We start from the raw sequence: 18,295 nt of genomic DNA on the forward strand, positions 1-18,295 counted from the left end.
GAGGTATTTTTGTTCTTCATTCAACCTCTTACTTCTTGTTTTAACAAGAGCATTTTTGCAAAAACGTCTTTCCTATTCTTCATCTTCTTGTTCCAATGCTTGCTATGAGGCAGGAAAGTACGAAGCTCGGCAAATTCCTTGGCAAGTGGAATGGGGAAACTGAGATAACTGAACAAACTGGCCAAGCAATTTACCGCCAGGTACAGAAGGTCACCGTAGCAGAAGTCCCTGCGTGTCTAGAAACTGGCACAACTGGTGCCAGACCTCACCCCTGGGTGGCCTGCCCTCCCCTAGCATATCACTGGCCATGCGGTCTGGACCCCTCTGACCTTTTGTGTTGCTGGTCCCTGGTTCAGGCCCCCCTGGCCTTTCCTCCCTAGAGATAACATCTGGGCCTCAGTTGTATTTCAGCTCAGTTGTATCTCAGCTAGCCTCCGCCAGCACCAGCTGCAACGACTAAGGACCCCTGACAGGCACCCCTGGCCAACTGATGAGTGTTCTGCTGAGATCTGCCCCGAGGCCTCCCCTAGATTCCCAGCCTTGAAAAACCCTCAAAAACAAACATCCTACCTTGCGCTGTCCCTCCTCCCCCACCAGCCCCCACCCCCGCCCCCCAGAGCCCACTGGCACCTTCCCCTTCCCCTCTTCTTCCCCCCAGGCGTGCATCTCCTAAACTCTAAGGGACCCACAAGACTTGCAGCTGGGGGAGCAGTGTGGGTAGCGGTGGCTCATCCCAGGCTCAACCCCGGGCCTGTCTCCACGGCCTCCTTTTCTGACTTCTCAATGAGCCAAAGCAGCCCTGCCCAGACGCTTTCCTGTTGCTTCTGCTATCCTAAGCCCTCCCTTTGCTTCCCTGGACCCAGGTTTAACAAACGTGCTCTCAGAATCACCTGGACTCCGGTCATGAACTCTTTCCTGCCCCAAGTCAAGAGCCGACACACTACAGGCCGGCTCGAGGCAGACCTGCTCCGGCCTGGTCCCCAGTCCGATAACAGCTTTGCTGACTCTTCAATGCCATAAGAGTTTTTGTTAAACTACTTATTTTGAAAATGTTTTTAATTTACAGAAAAGTTGCCAAGATAAATCCAGAGTTCCTATACACTCTTCATCCAGCTTTCCCTAATGTAAACATCTTGCGTAACCATAGAACGTTGGTCAAACTAACAAATTAATGTGCTAACAAGGTTTTTGACTTCCTCACTACCTAACAGCTACAAATAAGTGTGAAAATCACATTCCTGGATTGAACATGCGGAATCGTAGTCCTGGCCCTGCCCTTTATGCCAGAATAAGGCCGGGTATTTTAGAAAGCCGAGAGGTGGAAGTTCATGTTGCTCTCTGGGGACTTTTTCCTAGTGAGCGATCCACTCCCAGAGGTGTGTGGGAGGGGACCTTTCCCCTCAAATACCAATACCTGCTGTTGTCTTTGAAATATAAACATGTGTATATTTCTTATAATTTTGACTCTTAAAGGCTATTTGGGTCTCTCACTTTTTTTTTTTAATTGTGAAGTTGGTTTTTCATACCTTTGAGGCTCTACCAAGGACTGGCTCTGTAAGAAATGAACTTTGCTGCTGATAGAATCACTTCTTGCTTACATCGTAGTCTCTCTCATGCCCTCCCTCTTTGAGCAAGTGGCAGACAGTGTAACAGGGAACTACTGTAACTTTAGTTACTCATTGGTGTTGCGCACAACACATTCCCTTGATTTTCCTGATTGCCCTGGCAGGGAACTCAGTAGGGATTCATGGTCTAGAATGGCACTGAGCAGAAGGTAGAAGTCCCGAAAGCTCCTCAGCCACAGCTGTGCCCCAAGCTCGGCCTTGCCTTGGGAAGCTGTCCTGGGGAGTTGTGACAGGCTGCGGACCCTCAGTCCCCCCGCAACACGTGAACACAGTCACGGGCACCTTGGGCTTGACTGGCCCTGGAAAGTTCTGCCTAAGTCAGCCTGAGGGACAAGGAGGAGCCAAGGAGAGCTGCTCTGGGTTTTGGCAGTGCCTTTCCAAAGGAGAGCAATTAAAATAATGGCAGTTGGAAGAGCAAACTAAGGCAAGCCAAGGAATTAAAGATCTTTTGCTGAGAAACAGAGAGAGGGACTTGTCATGAAGTGAAATGTGTGAAAGTGTAGCTACATGGAAGCTGTGTAGCCATTTTTTTAAATGGAAAATGGCGTGAGAAGGAATATTTTACTGTGATGTCTTTTTGGCTGATGGCATTTCTAGTCTTAAGAATCATTAGGACTCCGAGGTCCCCTCCACCTCCAAGGCACCGCCAACACCTGCAGGTTTGCCTATGGTCAGATGGACCAAGAGCCTCAAGGCGGGCAGAACCAGCTTCTGTTAAGGTATCCATGGTCAAAACACCTACCAACATGGGCAATTAGTAATGTTTGGCAAGTTGACAGAAGGTGCTGTGTAATTAGCCCTGTGTGTGGAATTTGGTAAGAAAGGGAGCGAGGCTATGAAGAGGAAGGGAAAATGAAGCATCAAGTTACCCAAATGTTAATACCACCCTCCAATATCTTTCACTCAAGGAAGAGGGAACAGCTTTCCTGCTCTACCGTGTTCTAGCTCGTGTTTCAGTTTATTGTGGGAAATCAATTACCCCAATATCGGGCACACAGGGATAGTCTCCCAGCTCCCTTTTGGTCAGTTCGTAACAACATTGTGTACTAATGAATGGAGTTTTAAAAAAGGAAAAACTCTGAATTATACGTACCTCTCCATTCACTATTATTTAAACAAAGATTGATAAGAAAGTAAATATGAATCTTACAGAATCATAGAATTATCTAGAATATGCATCAGCATTGTCCAACTAAAATATAATACAAGCCACATATATAATTTGTAGTTTTCTAGTAGTCATACTAAAAAGAGTAAAAGGAAACCAATAAAAAGAATTTTAAGGAGATATTTTATTTAACCCACGATTCCAAAATATTATTTCAACATGTAAGTAATATAAAATTATTGATGAGGTACTTGATACTTTGCTGCATACTAATTCTTGGAAATCTGGTGTGTATTTTACAATATAGTGCCTTACGGTTCAGGCTGGTTACATGTCGAGTGTCTAATAGACCCACGGGGCCACCGGCTGCTGTGTTGAACAGTGCAGCTGTAGAAATAAACATTAAAAATAGGAGAATTGCATTAGGAAAAATAAGCCAGACAGGGTAGAAATCTTAAATTATTTTGAGGGAAATGAGAACAAGACTAGACAGTTTTTATGAGGTATATTTCTTGACTTGAGAAAACTATAATTATCTTCTAAGCAATGAATTAACATGAAAAATGGTATCCATTAGCAAATGCAGCCTCATATTATATGCCATTATACAACCTGGCTTTAAATGTTTCATTTCTGTTATTGGTAATTTTGGAAGGTGTTTAATTTGGGGCAGTAAGCTTGGCTGTAGAGCTATGAGATATCTCAGGTATTCTGTTTTCTCAAGTGCCTGGTTGGCAATCTAAAGAATAGGCCGCTCGGTGCAGGGGCCTAGATACTGTGGACCCTTCAACAGTGTTGGGGTTAGGGACGCCGATTCCAGCCCAGTCAAAAATCTGCATGTAACCTTTAATGCCCCCCAAACTTACATTGTCCCTCAATATCTGCAGGGGATTGGTCCCAGGACCCCCTCAGATATCAAAATCCACAGATGCTCAAGTCTCCTGTATAAGATGGCATAGATCAATGCGTACAGCCGGCCCTCTGTATTCGCAGACCTGCACTGCCGATCAAAGACAGTGCAGGTATTTATTGAAAAAAATCTGCATATAAGTTGACCCATGCAGCTCAAACCTGTGTTGTTCAAGGACCAGCTTTGCGTGGCCTGGTACTGTCACATGTGGATGCTTCTTTGGAACAGGGCCCAATTCATGTTTCTGTTGGACTCTTCCACGAAGCAATCCCCTGTTGACGTGAGTCTCACGTCCCATGCTGCCCTACCTTTGAAAGTGTAAAAGGCACTGGCATCCCCAGAGGCCCAACACAGACTCCTCTAAAAACATTGGCATTTTTTTTGTGTTCCTCTTTCATCCCTCGGTCCCAATATTGGCTGGCTAACTTAAAGTTAAAGTAAGTTAAAAAGAAAAAATGAGTTTCTATTGTGTTCTTTTTTCACCATTTCAGATGGTGAACATTTGCCACGAGTTACATTTACTATAAAAATGTAGTTTTCTATACTGGAGAGAAGGTTGGTTCTCGCCTAGTCAGAAAACCAGAACTTGCCCTGGAGACCCGTGTATCTGGATCTACCAAGGGGGGTTGATCAAGCGCCTTCCGGGGGCCCCGGCTCTCATATACAGTATATCCAGCTTCTGTTTGGTCCTAACTCATAGCCTCATTCGACCTTTGGGACTTTAAAGAATCCTCATATACTTTCCAAGTAAATGCCCAGTTGTGAAAGTGAGGTAACCTCGTGATTATGATTATGGTGGATGCCAATAGGAAGGAAACCTTGTTGTATCTGCTCCTGCTTAGAACTGCCCGCGACTCTCTCAGCACCAGTCTCCAAAGTGGGCAAGCATCCTTTGCGGCAAGCATTATCTCAATGCCTGGCTGCTTCTTGTCAAGTTGGAGCATGCTGTTTAGGGCAAGTGCATTTTAACTACTATAACCAGTCCGTGTTTTACAGGCCATAAAGTTGTTATAGGGCAAGCAGAAAGACTATTGCAAAACCTTAAAAATATGTGGCAAACTTATACCATGTGGTAGCGGTTACGCTGATAAATTACTCATTTCCTACACATTTCTACCATTCTTCCTTTTTGACCCAAATTAGTTCCTTTATTTTAGATTCAACAATTTTAGTATTTGCATTATAAGTTGGCACTCATATTTGCCACAGATATAAACTCTCTAGAAAAAGTCAGGGTGTTGAAGGATGCAGACTTGGTGGGTTCTTTCTATTCTAGAAGTATTGGTACCAGCTATTTGATGACATTTATTGTAGAGTCAAGCCAAATTCCTGTTACTTTTGAAAAGTGACCATTAATCTAATTCTTGTTATTGTGTTTGTCTTGTTTGAACCTTCCAAATATTAGTTTCACTCTTCTTATTTTCTAAACAAACCCCATAAACATGGATTTTGGTGGAAAGGTAATTACCAACATGAAGCCAATTTCTTTCTTTATCACACTGCTTATTGCCAGGCATTTTGTTTCTATAAACCTGGGATGCATCAGAGGGAAAAATATTGATCTTGCCTTATAAATGAAGAAGTTTGAAACTGTGTGTGTCACGAAAATAGCTTTTGAAAGGTTGAATTGCATATAGGGCCCTTCTGGACCCAAGATTTCAGTGCTATGGGTAATTAAGTGACCTTCTCACTTTGCAGGTATCCTCTTCTCGTTCCCTCTTCCAAACACAGATGGCCCCATTTCTTTAAAAATACATAATTGTCTCATAATGGAATTCCTATATTTATTAATTACTTAATTATATGGTTACACTGTCATGTTATCTAACTTTACACGGGGAGTGTTGTGGTTAATCAAGTATACTCTATAATAAAACTCTATATACACCACAAATGGAATGTCAGCTTTCACATAGAGATTTGGACATGTCGTAGTGAGAGGGTGAGTTTGAAAGGAGGTGTGGGTTTTAATATTTGGGTTTTTCTTGCCCAGGATTAGAAAAATATTGTCCATGCAATAATTTCTCTAATACCATATACTGTAAAACGTAAAATTGTGAGCATCCATCAAGTCAAGTAGCTGTGGTTCCAGAATAGAGGCTTAAAATTTTGTGGAATTAAGGCGAGATACCCAAAATGAACAAGTGTTTCCCAGACTCCACAGGAATCACACAGAGCATGTTTTAAGGACATAAGAATCACTTGTGGAGCTTGTTAAAGCTATAAATTCCTTATGCCCTGGCCGCTGAGCTTTTAATACAGAAAAGTGGGACCGACCTGCACCTGTTAGTCATCCCAGGTGGTCACATTTTGAGGCAATGGTTTTGGAAATGGCAAATGACACCGGCATTTTGTCAAAATGCAGACTGATGCTCAGTAGGCCTGGGCAGTGCCTGAGACTCTGCATTTCTAGCACGGCCCCAGGTGATGCTTTAGAAACTTGAACTCACCACAGTACCTTTGCATGTCCTTTTATAACCAACTTTCTGCCTGTTTGTTTTTGACCCTATATTTGGGCTGGGTTTTAACTCCCTTTAAATCTTCTGTTTAATATCATTTTAAAATACCTTGCTTATCTTGTCCTTGTTTTTTTTTTCTTTTACTATATCTAGATGTCCATCAGTTGCGTCTTGAAGTGCCATCAGCTGTAACCGAAGATCCAGATCCCAAGACCATAGCCAAGCCCTCCCATTCCCAAGAACTGAAGACCATGGAGCTCTCGGACAGCGACCGCCCAGTCAGCTTCGGCTCCACATCATCCTCAGCTTCTTCCCGGGACAGCCATGGTTCCTTTGGCAGCCGAATGACCTTAGTTTCAAATAGCCACTTGGGCTTGTTTCCCCAGGATAAGGAAGCAGGGGCCATAAAACTAGAGCTGATTCCAGCCAGGCCGTTTTCCAGCAGCGAGCTGCAGAGGGACAGCCTAGCCGGGCAACAGAACACAGAGGCGGGTGGCGAGAGGCAGCCCCGGACCCAGCGGAGAGTGGAGGCAAACGGGGCCACCAAAACTAGTGCAGAATCAGCCACCAGCCCCAAGCTCCTCTACGTGGATAGAGTTGTTCAGGAAATCCTGGAGACTGAAAGGACTTACGTGCAAGATTTAAAAAGCATCGTAGAGGTAAGACCAACTTTTTTTTTTTTTTTAAAGTTTGTCATTCAGGATAAGTATGCTTGTAAAATAAAGAGCAAAGCCAGGTGTTGGGGATGTGTTGTCTCCTAAGATGCAGGAGTGGTGTGAACACTTAAACATATCATAACTTAAGAGAAACCCTAGGGCCATACTCATTATGTTAGAATCCTCTTAATATTTGCGTTAATGAATTGATTATGTGTTGGGAGCAAGAAGGACGATACCAGTGTGTTCACCAATGCATTGCATTAACAGCTACACCAAAGATCGAAGTGCAGATAGTGGAGTAGACAGAGGATGCAGTAGGACTTCGGGCCTCCTGAGTTGCAGGTGTCAGGTGTATCTGGACTGAGCCCATCAGGCTATCTTCACCTTAATCACAGCTTTCTGCTGGTGCCTGGGAGCTTCCAAAAATACTGATACCTGCGTCCAACCTCCAGAGACTGTAATTTCACGGGCCTGGGGTGTGGCTGGGTGGCGGGATTGGGAAAGATCCCATGTGATTTAACTATGCAGACAAGCTTGGAAAGTGCTGTTCTACGCGGTTCTTTGTATCGGTTGGCATTTGGCAGAACGTGGTGAAGAAACAGTGGGCTTTGTTTTGTCTTGGGAATTTCTGTTCACTTTTAGAGTAAACAGTTTTGCGTAAATTATTTGATTCAGCTTATGTGCCAGCTTCCATATCTGAGAATTCAGTTATTAATTTGACTTTGATTTATAGGTAGGTTTTTAAGGAATAAGGATTACTCATTCTCAATTAATGATTAAAATATTAATATTTCAAAGGCAAGTTTATATATTATGAAACTACACTCACTTTGCTGCCCAGTAATATACCAAATTCTTTCATTTGTTAGTGCCTACATCCTGTTTCAGACTTTTAATCAAAAATGTTTCAGGATATAGTAGAACATTTGCTGATGAGAATATTCTTTACCAAATACATATATTTCTATAGGTTATCAAAAAAAAAATCTAAGGCATGATTGTGTGTTGAGTTTCACAAATAATAGAACCAGACATTGCCTACTAAAAATAGTTATGACATAACTTCCCATTAAAAATAGAAAAATCAATTTATGCGCAACCAAAACAATATGTGATACCAAATGTCGAATAAACCAGGCCAATTGTTTTTTAATTTCAACAATGATGTCATTCGTACTCAAGAAGAAATACCTGTGAAACTGCCAAAAATTTTACAACCTCTTAGGAAATTTATTGTTGTCAAAGCTTTCTTGGTTTATCCCTTTTCTTTCTTGGAAACTTTTCCACCTAATCAAAACTTGCTATACTGAGAGAGGAGCCTTTAGTTACTGAACTGGTATTCCGTTAACTCTCTCGCTTTTTCTGGGCTGGCTGATACATCTTATTTGTGAAGAAATAAGGTAAAATGTGAATGAAATAAAACAGATCAAGAGAACTTGCGCATAGGTTACCATGTCCACAGGTTCCAGATTGCAGTCCTTTCTTTTTCCTGAATAAATCCTTTTTGGTGATAAAAGAAATGACAGTCAAGACAGAATATTTGCTAAGAAAGTTTCTTCTATTTCAAGCTGTACTGATGTTCTTGTCTTTTTTTCTTTGTCCATGAATTAACCATGTTTTACATGAGGGGCTAATGGATATTTTCTATAAAGAACCAGATAGTAAGTATTTTAGGCCTTCTGAGCCCTGAAATTTGTCACAACTGCTTGGCTCTGCCATAGTAGCTGAAAAGCAGCCATAGGCACTATGTCAATGAACGGGCGTGGAAGTTCCAGCAAAACTTTAGGGCCAGGTTTGACCCCAGGGCCATAGAATGCTGACTGCTGTATTAGACTGTAAATTTGCGCCTACATTTCATCAACTGTAAAATGAGACTAATAGTACCTGCCCCACAGGGTTATTATTATAGGGAATTAGATTAGATAATATATTAAAAGCCCTTATAAATCAGATGGGTGTGAGATTTATCGGAATGAACCCTGAGTAAGTTATGTAATGTCTAATCACTGAGGTGTATACCTGAAACTAATATAATGATGGATGTCAACTGTAATTGAAAAATTAAAAACATATATTAAAAAAAGCACTTACAACAGTGTCTGGCACTGTTGTAAACAATTAATAAATAGAAATTATCATTATCACCGGCCTCCTTTAAATTTGCTAATTGAGAGTAACCATACTGTCTGACCTAAGGCCTTTCAGAAAAATAATCAGATGAGTCAATTCACCACAGCAGAAACTTAATTAGGAAATAAATTTAAATGGGTGATTCCAACATTATTATTTTGAATGCAGGTGGATTATTTCTAATGAATCCACTGAAAATTTGAGGTGGGAGAGGAAGGAGGAGGAAGGGTGAGGTGAGGGAGGGTAGTTAGGGGAGAATGTCCCAAACGTAGAGGGAGGCACCCAGGTAGGAACTAGGTGCTGCTCTGTTCCAGAAGTCACTGAAGGCTTTTAGTCACCCACCTCCTCTAACTAGAAAAACTCAGAACCTCTTCAGAGCAGGGATTAGCTGTTTCAGTCTCTTCTTCACATACTCTTGCTGTGTGACCACCTCTGTTTCTCCAGATTGAAATTTTAACAGAATGGTTAGACTCATTTTATCTAGTTCTTTCCTTTGTTAAGAGTAACCAGTTACTGAAGGTCTTGAAATAACATCATTTCTTTCAATGTTGTCTCATTATAACATTGATGAGATACCTTAGGAACTTAACTCCTGTTTGCATCAATCAGCCTCTGGTGAGATTGGTTTCATTATACAGTTTCACTTAGAGTCACTAAACCTACCAATGGCGTTAAGTGAGCACTTATTGTATTTTCCCACTTGCAGCGACTCTACCCAATAAAGATCATTATAATGGATATTTTTTAAAACACAAAGTGCCAATTCCTTTAAAACCTTTTTTTCTTAATCAGTATCTAACCTGTTTTTACAATTCTGTATGTAGCTAACTTCCCTAATATGCTTGATTTTGCAAGTACAGAATTTTAAATTAGGAAAAGGGCTACTCATTAACATCCCATTATGACAAACTCTTACAAAGCTCACAAGGCAGAGCTTCTTGTTAGTTGACTCTTTCCAGGGGAAAAAAAGTAGTCTAACCATTTATCAAGGTAAGTAGTAAGTCACTTTTCATTTATGTAGTGGTACAATGCAGACTTTCTGTACCCTGCTTTATTAAATCCCACCTAACTAACATCCTTCAAAAAGTCATTCTCAGTTTATTAATTTTTCTCTTAAGTAGTACATTTGACCTGTATACCATATCCATACATAATCCTTGCAGCTCAGGTTTAGGTTTGGTTTTTACGGTTTATAAACAGAAACATTTTTGTAAAAGATGATTGATATAGGCAATGATTTAAGAGACATTAACACAATGCAATTTCACATGTTCAATATCATCGGGGTTACTTATTTCTGAGAAGAGATCCTCCCGACCTTATTTAGGCACTGGGATTCTCAGATGCTGGTTACATAGGCAAAGAAAACCTTTCTCTCCCATATGAAGAGACGTTGTATTAAAATAATCCCAAATACATAGGTATTTTTCCTTTCATGTGCCATTTAGGGATGCAGGTATGAATTCCTAATGCTTTCTGAAACTTTAACTAAAAATGTTATTGTTCTTACTCTGTTGCTCTTCATTCCTTGAATTACTCCCTAGACCCTTCTCTCTGCCCCCGCCCCAGTCAAGATTGTTCCTTTGCCCAGCATCCAAATCAATTGCTTTTGCATGTTTGATGTTTGAGAAAGGGAGAGAGAGGTGAGGTCTTAACTCTCACCACTACTCAAAGGAATAAGTGGGCCCTGGCCAGTGTGGCTCAGTTGGTTGGAGCATCATCACATAACTGAAGGGTTGCAGGTTCAATTCCCAGTCAGGACACATACCTAGGTTTCGGATTCAATCCCTGGTCTAGGTACATACAGGAGGCAACCAATCACTGTTTCCCTCTCACATCGATGTTTCTCTGTCTCTCCCTCCCTCTCTCTCTAAAAGCAAGGGAAAAAGTGTCCTCAGGTGAGGATTAAAAACAAACAAAAAACAAAAACAAATCAAAGAATCAATGGAGTCATTATTTCCATTTCTATATATGGCTCTTCTTAACATTCACAGACAAATTTAGATAATAAATAGAAATCAAACTTTAAAAGTTAGAAGTAAAATAGCCAGTGATACAATTTGTGGAGAAAGAGAAATCCATAATCAAAAAGTAGAAAATAAGGGTCTCTTTCATATTTACTGAGGCCTTAGATTGCCTGAGCAGGGACTCTCTGGGTTGCTTTAATCTTTCTAAATGATCTATAAAAGAGCCTTTGAGAGCCTCATGCGATTGGGCCCTGGATATAGTTCATGGCCTTTTTTTAACCTTTTAGAAAAGTTTTCAAATAGTTCATGCTATATAAAACTGTGTAATTAGAAGTTATATCCCTACTACAAAGTGGCTTCTTTGAACTATAAGAGATGCTAAATTAAATTGGCTTGCAGACGTTGAGGACATGTATGATGAAAAAAGTAGATAAAATATTTGTGACATATGTTTATTTTTTCTATCATTTTCTGGAGATTTAAAATCCTTTTCAAATATCTTTATCCATACAGTGTGTTAAAAAGCTAAGCATTGAGTATTATAGCCATAATGTTTAGCATTTAAAGAGCCAAAGCCTTCAGCATATCTTTGTTGAAAGCATGCAGCACTGTTTGAAAGCTGCAGCTGAACCAGCATTAGAACAGCGATCTCTGACCTTCTCCCTTCTCCGCGGCTCTTGTGTTTATTAGTCTACACGTACTCTTTGGGTATTGTGTGATAGTATAAGCAGTGTTGTCAGGGTAGGTGAAGAGAGAAAGATGCTTCTCACACACAGTGACATGAAACACCTTGACTATTATCCTGCCCATTGCTGGGCTTAGAGAAGAGGCTGCTGTTCGTAGGGCGGTATCCAGTTCTTTGGAAGGGGGGCTCTCTTATACTGGGAAGCAAGCCTTCTCCTGTGTTTGTGCAGAATAAAAACGGAAACCCAGGAACCATGCCTTGGGAGTCTGTGCTGTGACTGGACCGCTTTCTCTGCCTAAAGACTTAGCTCTTAGGCTCACGAGGCAACTAAGATTTGGATGGAATGGAATCCGAGTTGGGCTTTTGCCCCAAGCCATCCTTCCCTCAAGAACAACACTGTGGATTTGAGTTGTTTCCGATGAAGCCTGGCTTCCTATTGCCCTTTGGAGACAAGATCGTTGAGAGTGGAAGGGGTAGTTCCTGTCTCTGCCATTCTCTCCCTTAGCTATAAAGGACTGTGTGGGCCTTCCCTGGACCAGCCATGACTGCTTAGGCCCCTTGACAAGAGGGGAATGGTCTTGAACCAAGGGAGAAGGCTGTTGAGAATAGGTGACTTGCCATAGGTTGTATTGTCTTGGTACTTCCAGATGTACTCACTCAATACTTTCCCTTCAGGTTAAATAACATTTATTATACTGACACTTTTTATGAAGTTCACAGAGCCTGAAGTTCTTGAATGCTGAAGGAAATGTGTGTTCCATGCTAGAGTGTAGGACTTGGCAGGAATCGTCTTTAATGAAGGCTTGTTATGTGGGTGGATTTAATAAAGAACTTACACTGTGGTACTTGGCACAATTTAATGTACTTTTTCTTTATGCGGCATTTGAGCACTTTTATTTAAATGTCTCTATTTGTCTTTTCCCTCTAAGGGCTTTTATCATAATGGATGAATGAGAGCTTTCTTAAAACCATTTAAGATCTATAACATTAGAAGCAAACCTGTTAAATAGTTTTATGCTTGTGGAGAAACTGTTCCTCCAATAGCACATTTAATCACTGTATATAATCCCCAGATCTCACTGACTACTCATTTCCATGTCTCGTTGTTGTCGTTGTTGTTGTTGTTCCCTCTTCCTCTCCATCCTGTCTCACTCTCATCTCTTGCCACCCAACAATGACAAACACTTAAAAGGTGGGAACACAGTGGTTTTGAGTGTTATTCTCTTTTATTTGTTGCACCTTGATGTGGGAGAGCGGGCAGGAGCCAGGCCTTTGAGCTCTTTCCATGCTTAATGGGTTTGCCCAGTTTGAATGTTCTATTAATACCTTCTGATTGATTGCTCATGAGCAATGAAAATAGTTCAAGGTGAGCAGCATTTAGTGAGAGCCAAGTGAGGGGAGGTTTGCAGAGTCGCTATGCAAAAGGAGCTGTCGGCTGCTCGGGAGAATTCATGGGTACTTAATGATGGATGGAAGTTTAGGTTATTCAATTACAGAAAGATTTTTACAACTAAATCTTCATGTATGACCGGTCTTTGAGTCAAAACTAAGGAAAGTTATTTAAAATACCTACATTGGTCAGATTTCCTTGCAAGCTTGGTAGACAGCAAGTGGTACCAATGCGACACCAAAAGCTTTGTGACTGGCATCACCCCTCGGATCCCAACTACTGTAAATATACTGGATAGCTACCACTTCTAAATTTTCTAAAATTGTGCCTTAATAACAACAAAAACACAAAAAATTATAATATTAACAGCCACTATTATTTGAGTATTTACCACATACCAGGCACCCATCATGTAGGTACTTTTATAATTTTCCTATTTTAACACAAGAGTATTGAATGTACAGAGAGTAAGTTAACTTGTCATAGGTCACATAATGTTTAGTGGTAGAGCTGGAACCCTGGAACCCAGGTTTCACTCAAAGGCCATGTCTCTTACCACTAGTCCATGCTGTTATCACAAATCTGTTAGAGTCCAGCAGAGAGTTCAAAGATTTTGGTCCTCTTCCAAAGCTCTTAGGCTGTCTAGGGCAGGGTTTCAAAGCCGTAGCACCATACACATTTTTGGATTGAGTAATTCTTTGTTGTGGGGGATAGTTATGTGCATTTCAGGATGTTCAGCAACAAATCTGGCCCCTACCCACTAGATACCAATAGAGCCACCACCATCCCCACTCAAGACAACCAAAAATGTCTCTAGACTTTGCTACCTATCCCTGGAGGGGCAAAATTGCCTCTGGTTGAGACCCATTGTTCTGAAGACTTGGGACACATGGTGTGTAAGGGTAGACTAACCCGCAGTAACAAATAGTCCCAAATTTAGTGATTTAATACAGCAGAAGTTCCTTTCTTTCTCCTGTCCCAGCCAAGTGTGCAAGTTCTGGTTAGTAGGCATGGTGCTCCTCCTGCAGCCATCAGGGGTCCATGCTGGTGAAGCCCTGTCACCCACAACATGTGGTCCCCAAGGTTGGGGTGGTCAGCACCGTCTCCGTCAACCAGAAGGGCAAGAGGACATACAGGCATGCATTTGGGAGGCCTTTGAGACAGGCATGGAAGTCACTCACACCCCTTCTCGTTCCACGGGTGAGAATCTGGTCAGGTGGCCACGCCAAACTCTCAGGAAGGCTGAGTGATGTAGGCAGTCTAGCTGTGTGCCCAGAGAAGGTAGGAAACATTTTTGTGAACTGCAGTTTCTACAATGCATTTTATATAGTTTACCCTTGAACGACACATGGGTTAGAACAATGTGGGTCCACCTGTACATGGACTTTTTTCAGTAAATATACAGCCAACCTTCCATAACCTCAGGGTTTCACATCCATGGACTTGACCAACCCCTTATCGAAAACAGTGTTTTTGATCCTCAGTTGGGAATCTGCAGATGTGATGGCCAACTTAAGTTGTACATGGATTTTCACTGTGTGGAGGTTGGCGCCCCAATCCCCACGTTGTTCAAGGGTTAACTGTAATTGAACATCCTCATTGTAAAACCTACACAGTGTATCCCCACCACCATCATTAAAAATAGAAATACATAAAAAAGGAAGCAAGAAATATTTTTGATATGCTGACTGCTGAGATTATAGTTACTCTGTCTACTGAATAACCTTACAGAAAGTTTTAAAAGGAATTCTTCATTTAGATCCAGACCCATGCATTTTCTATTGATTTTCTCTTCCCTCCTTCATGCCTCCACTACCTCCACTTTCCCCTGCCTCTCCCCCCATTGCTCCTAATTACCTCCCTCCTTTTGTTTTCCTGTTCATTCCTATTCACTTGACCTGCCAATAGGGCTCTTTGGAATTATCAGAGACCAGGTAGTATTTCCGTTTTAGGAGAGGGCTGCTGGGTCTGGCGTAGTTCAAAGGCAGGGATCTTGCTTACCCTGCTAGTGTCCTGGAAATTCTGTGAGTGGAAGGGAATCAACGAGGGCAACAGACTAAAGCCACCACTTAAAAGGATGATTTGATGCTTGGCAGCTATAAGTATATTACCACGTTGATAAAGTTTATGTAATGAGCAAATGTCCTCCATTTTACTGCCCTGCCTGTTTTAAAAACTCATTTCTGTGGCCATTCTAAGAAGCCAAAATAAGAATTGTGGGAGAAAAAATAAACCACGAAAAAACAAAGTGTGAAAATCATTTTGATATTTTCTTAAGCCTTGCACTCCCCAGATCAGCTGAAATTGTTCTGGATGCTCTTCACAAGAAATTGAAGTCAACTTGCAGCTTTTCAGAGGAGAACTTGTAGAAAATAAATTTACCATTGATAAATAGTAGTTTATTCACAGCTGACTCTTGAACAACATGGAATTGAACTGCCAAGTCCACTTAGATGTGGATTGTTTTCCATAAATACCTGCACTGGTTTTGCTTTGTGGTTGGGAGCCCATGGATGGGGAGGGCCACCTGAATGCATTGATCTACACCATTTTATATAGGGAGCTTGAGCACCCACGGATTTTGGTCTCCACAGGGGGTCCTGAAACCAATACCCCTTGGATATAGAGAGATAACTCGTATAGTTAAGTTTTTGGAGAGTCAGGAGTTATACGCAGATTTTCAACTCTGCTGAGGGTCAGCACCCATGGCCCCCATGTTGTTCAAGGGTCAACTATATATTATTAACCTTTACCTGTTGTACAGTTTTCAAATTACTAAGAACATTGTTGCAATAGTGTAAAATCATCAATTCATGTCATAATTATGGGTGCAGTGACATTCCTCAGTGTCTCCCCATGGAACACTAAATCGCAGAGCGGAGAAGTCACCCTTGAATTCCTGACAATCCTGACTTATGACTTCGTTCTTGAAACTTGGAGAGGGAGGAATAGTCGAGGTCAGTCTGAGGATGCCCAGAGCATGAGAGGCTCCAAGTCAGGCTTTGGAGGATGTGCCTCCCAAGCTGCAAGAATTGGTCATCTGAGCATTGTTTATAGATAGGGATTGGTTTTAACACCAGTATCAAATGTCTGAGACTCAAAGAAGAGAGGGGACAGGTGATACAAGGGAAGAACTGAATGAGTTCAAAGCACCTACAGTAGGTTCTCCTATAATGTGACAGGACGTTCATGTTCCCGAAAGTCACTTGCTGTGCAAAATCCCATGGGGAGAAATAAGGGCAATAGGGAAAATGGGTGCTGAGCGCAGCCCTCAGAAACGACATTAGTGACACATTTTAAAAATAGACAGGAATCCAACAAAAATGGAGGCAGTTTGATACATGTTCAATGGTTAAGAAATACATACATACTCTGGTAAATATAACACCTGACCACGAAAAACCTGAAGTGTCTTGCAGAAGCCACCTGGTTCGCATACCCACCACCCTCTGTGTGAGAGGAGAAGAGCAGAAGGGAGGGAGAGAAAAAGTGAGAAAACAGAGCAATACAGAGGAGAAAGGACAGAGAATGGAGAGGGGGAATATAATACAAACTAAGGGGAAAGAGAAAAGTTAGAGAGGAGGCTACCTGCAGGTTTGCAGTTTATGAGTTATTGTGAAATAGGGTTATGTCCACCCAAAGTCGTTACCCCTGATGTGGGCAGGTGTGGCTCATACCACACCCAGGCGGCCCGAGTGGCTGGTAGGCAGTTGCGGGGGGAGGAGTGTGTGTCTGTCTCTATCTGTTTGTGTGCCACTGAAATACGCACTGGCCGTTGGGCACGTTTTCCTGTGCTCACCTAGTGTTTCTCAGGGATGAAACCTGCTGAAAAGCAGAGGCAAAATTAGGAAATTTGAAATAAGTTCACATTGTTCCCCAACATTAATCATGTGGGAACAAATTCATGTTTTCAAAACAAATGTTAAAGTAGAACTGTCTGTCCCTATTCTTTCAAAGTGTTATGACTGGTTAGAAATAGGCCTCACCGCTCCCCTTTCCCCTTTGCTCAGACTGGAAGATTGAAGAATACTAGACTGGTTGTTAAAAACATGGTTTTCTTTGTATGTTAAATAAGACTAATAAAGACAATAAAAAAAAATCCTGAATGCCTTTTATTCCCAACTTATAAGAAAATGTTTTAAAAGAATCTCAAGCTTTCCTAGCAGTTTGAAGTCAATTCATACTTTTGCAAACTAACAAATAGGTTTTTACCCTAATCTTGGACCAACAAACATGATTGTTTAAACATATAAATAGTTAGAAATTGTTTCTTTTCCTGAAAGGATTTTCACAAGTTGATCAAGTATTCTTGTACAAACTATAGCATTTGGCGTCTGTGAAACTCCTAGTTCACCAAGGAAACTTAAAAGGTAACTATTAGTGTTTCTGATGTTAAAATTAGAATAATATTTTCCACCTACACCTGCAGGTTTGGTTAGGCAGTGTATTAAAGGGAAGGATCAACTTACAATGGACATGGCAGGGGAACAGAAAGTGCACTTTTCACAGCCATGACTGAGGATGTTCATTTCTTTTGCGTGACCAAGCACGTGTGTGAATGCCTGCAACCCAACAGGCCCTGCCTGGTCGGTCAACCTTTTCTGGTAAAGGCAACAGTCTGATTTTTTTCATGCAAATACACTTCAAAACCTTCAGTTCATTTTGGCGATTGAGTAGCTATTATTACTAGCCTGCTAAAGGACTGCTAATACATTTCAAAGACTGCCCATGGGCAAAATTCTATTGAAGAGTTGCTAAACCAGGTCCTGTTCAGTTGGGCTAGAATCACGCTGCCTTTGGGTGGGTGCCATTTTGAATATTCAGTTACCCTGAGTGGGCAGAAAATTATAGAATTCAGGAAATTATGTTCTAAACCAACCAACCTTCAGTTGGGAGAAATCTCCCAGGGCCAGAAATTTCTTCCAAAAAAGAGATGTTGTTTGCACCTTGTGAAACTAATCGTATGGAAGAATTTACCCAGGATATGTGACAAGTCTGAGCGTGTGTGTGTGTGTGTGTGTGTGTGTGTGTGTGTGAGCAACCCTGCTCTGTAACACCCAGAAGGGGAAAAGGCAGATTGAGCTGATGCGTGGCTTGTCAGCCCACATAACTTAGCGCTTAACTGTTTTCTGATCACTTATGCTTTCGATTTCTCCTATCCCATCAAGACTACCCTGCCGTTCATGAGGGATGATAGCATTTTTCTGTACAGCAGCCGGCATCCTGCCTGGATTTTTTAAATCTCTTTTTTAATTGCGGTGAAATGCACATAAGATTTGTCACTTTAACCCTATCATGCGTGCAGTTCAATAGCATCAGGTACATTTACATTGTTGTACCACCATCACCACCATCCACCCCT

General features: G+C 41.5%; 1 protein-coding gene across 1 annotated transcript in view; it reads left to right on the plus strand.

Annotated features, from left to right (window-relative positions):
- The window catches only part of PLEKHG1 (pleckstrin homology and RhoGEF domain containing G1), a 156,983-nt gene that overhangs the window by 64,251 nt on the left and 74,437 nt on the right, over nucleotides 1-18,295 (plus strand). Inside the window, exon 2 of the mRNA XM_054570111.1 lies at nucleotides 6,256-6,761. Within this exon, the coding sequence (XP_054426086.1) occupies nucleotides 6,354-6,761 (408 nt within the window). The 5' untranslated portion in view covers nucleotides 6,256-6,353. The remainder of the gene's footprint in view (nucleotides 1-6,255; nucleotides 6,762-18,295) is intronic.

This window comes from Pteronotus mesoamericanus, unplaced genomic scaffold, assembly GCF_021234165.1.
Source record: "Pteronotus mesoamericanus isolate MK-2021 breed Mesoamerican mustached bat unplaced genomic scaffold, CSHL_Meso_final contig_20, whole genome shotgun sequence".
NCBI lineage: Eukaryota > Metazoa > Chordata > Mammalia > Chiroptera > Mormoopidae > Pteronotus > Pteronotus mesoamericanus.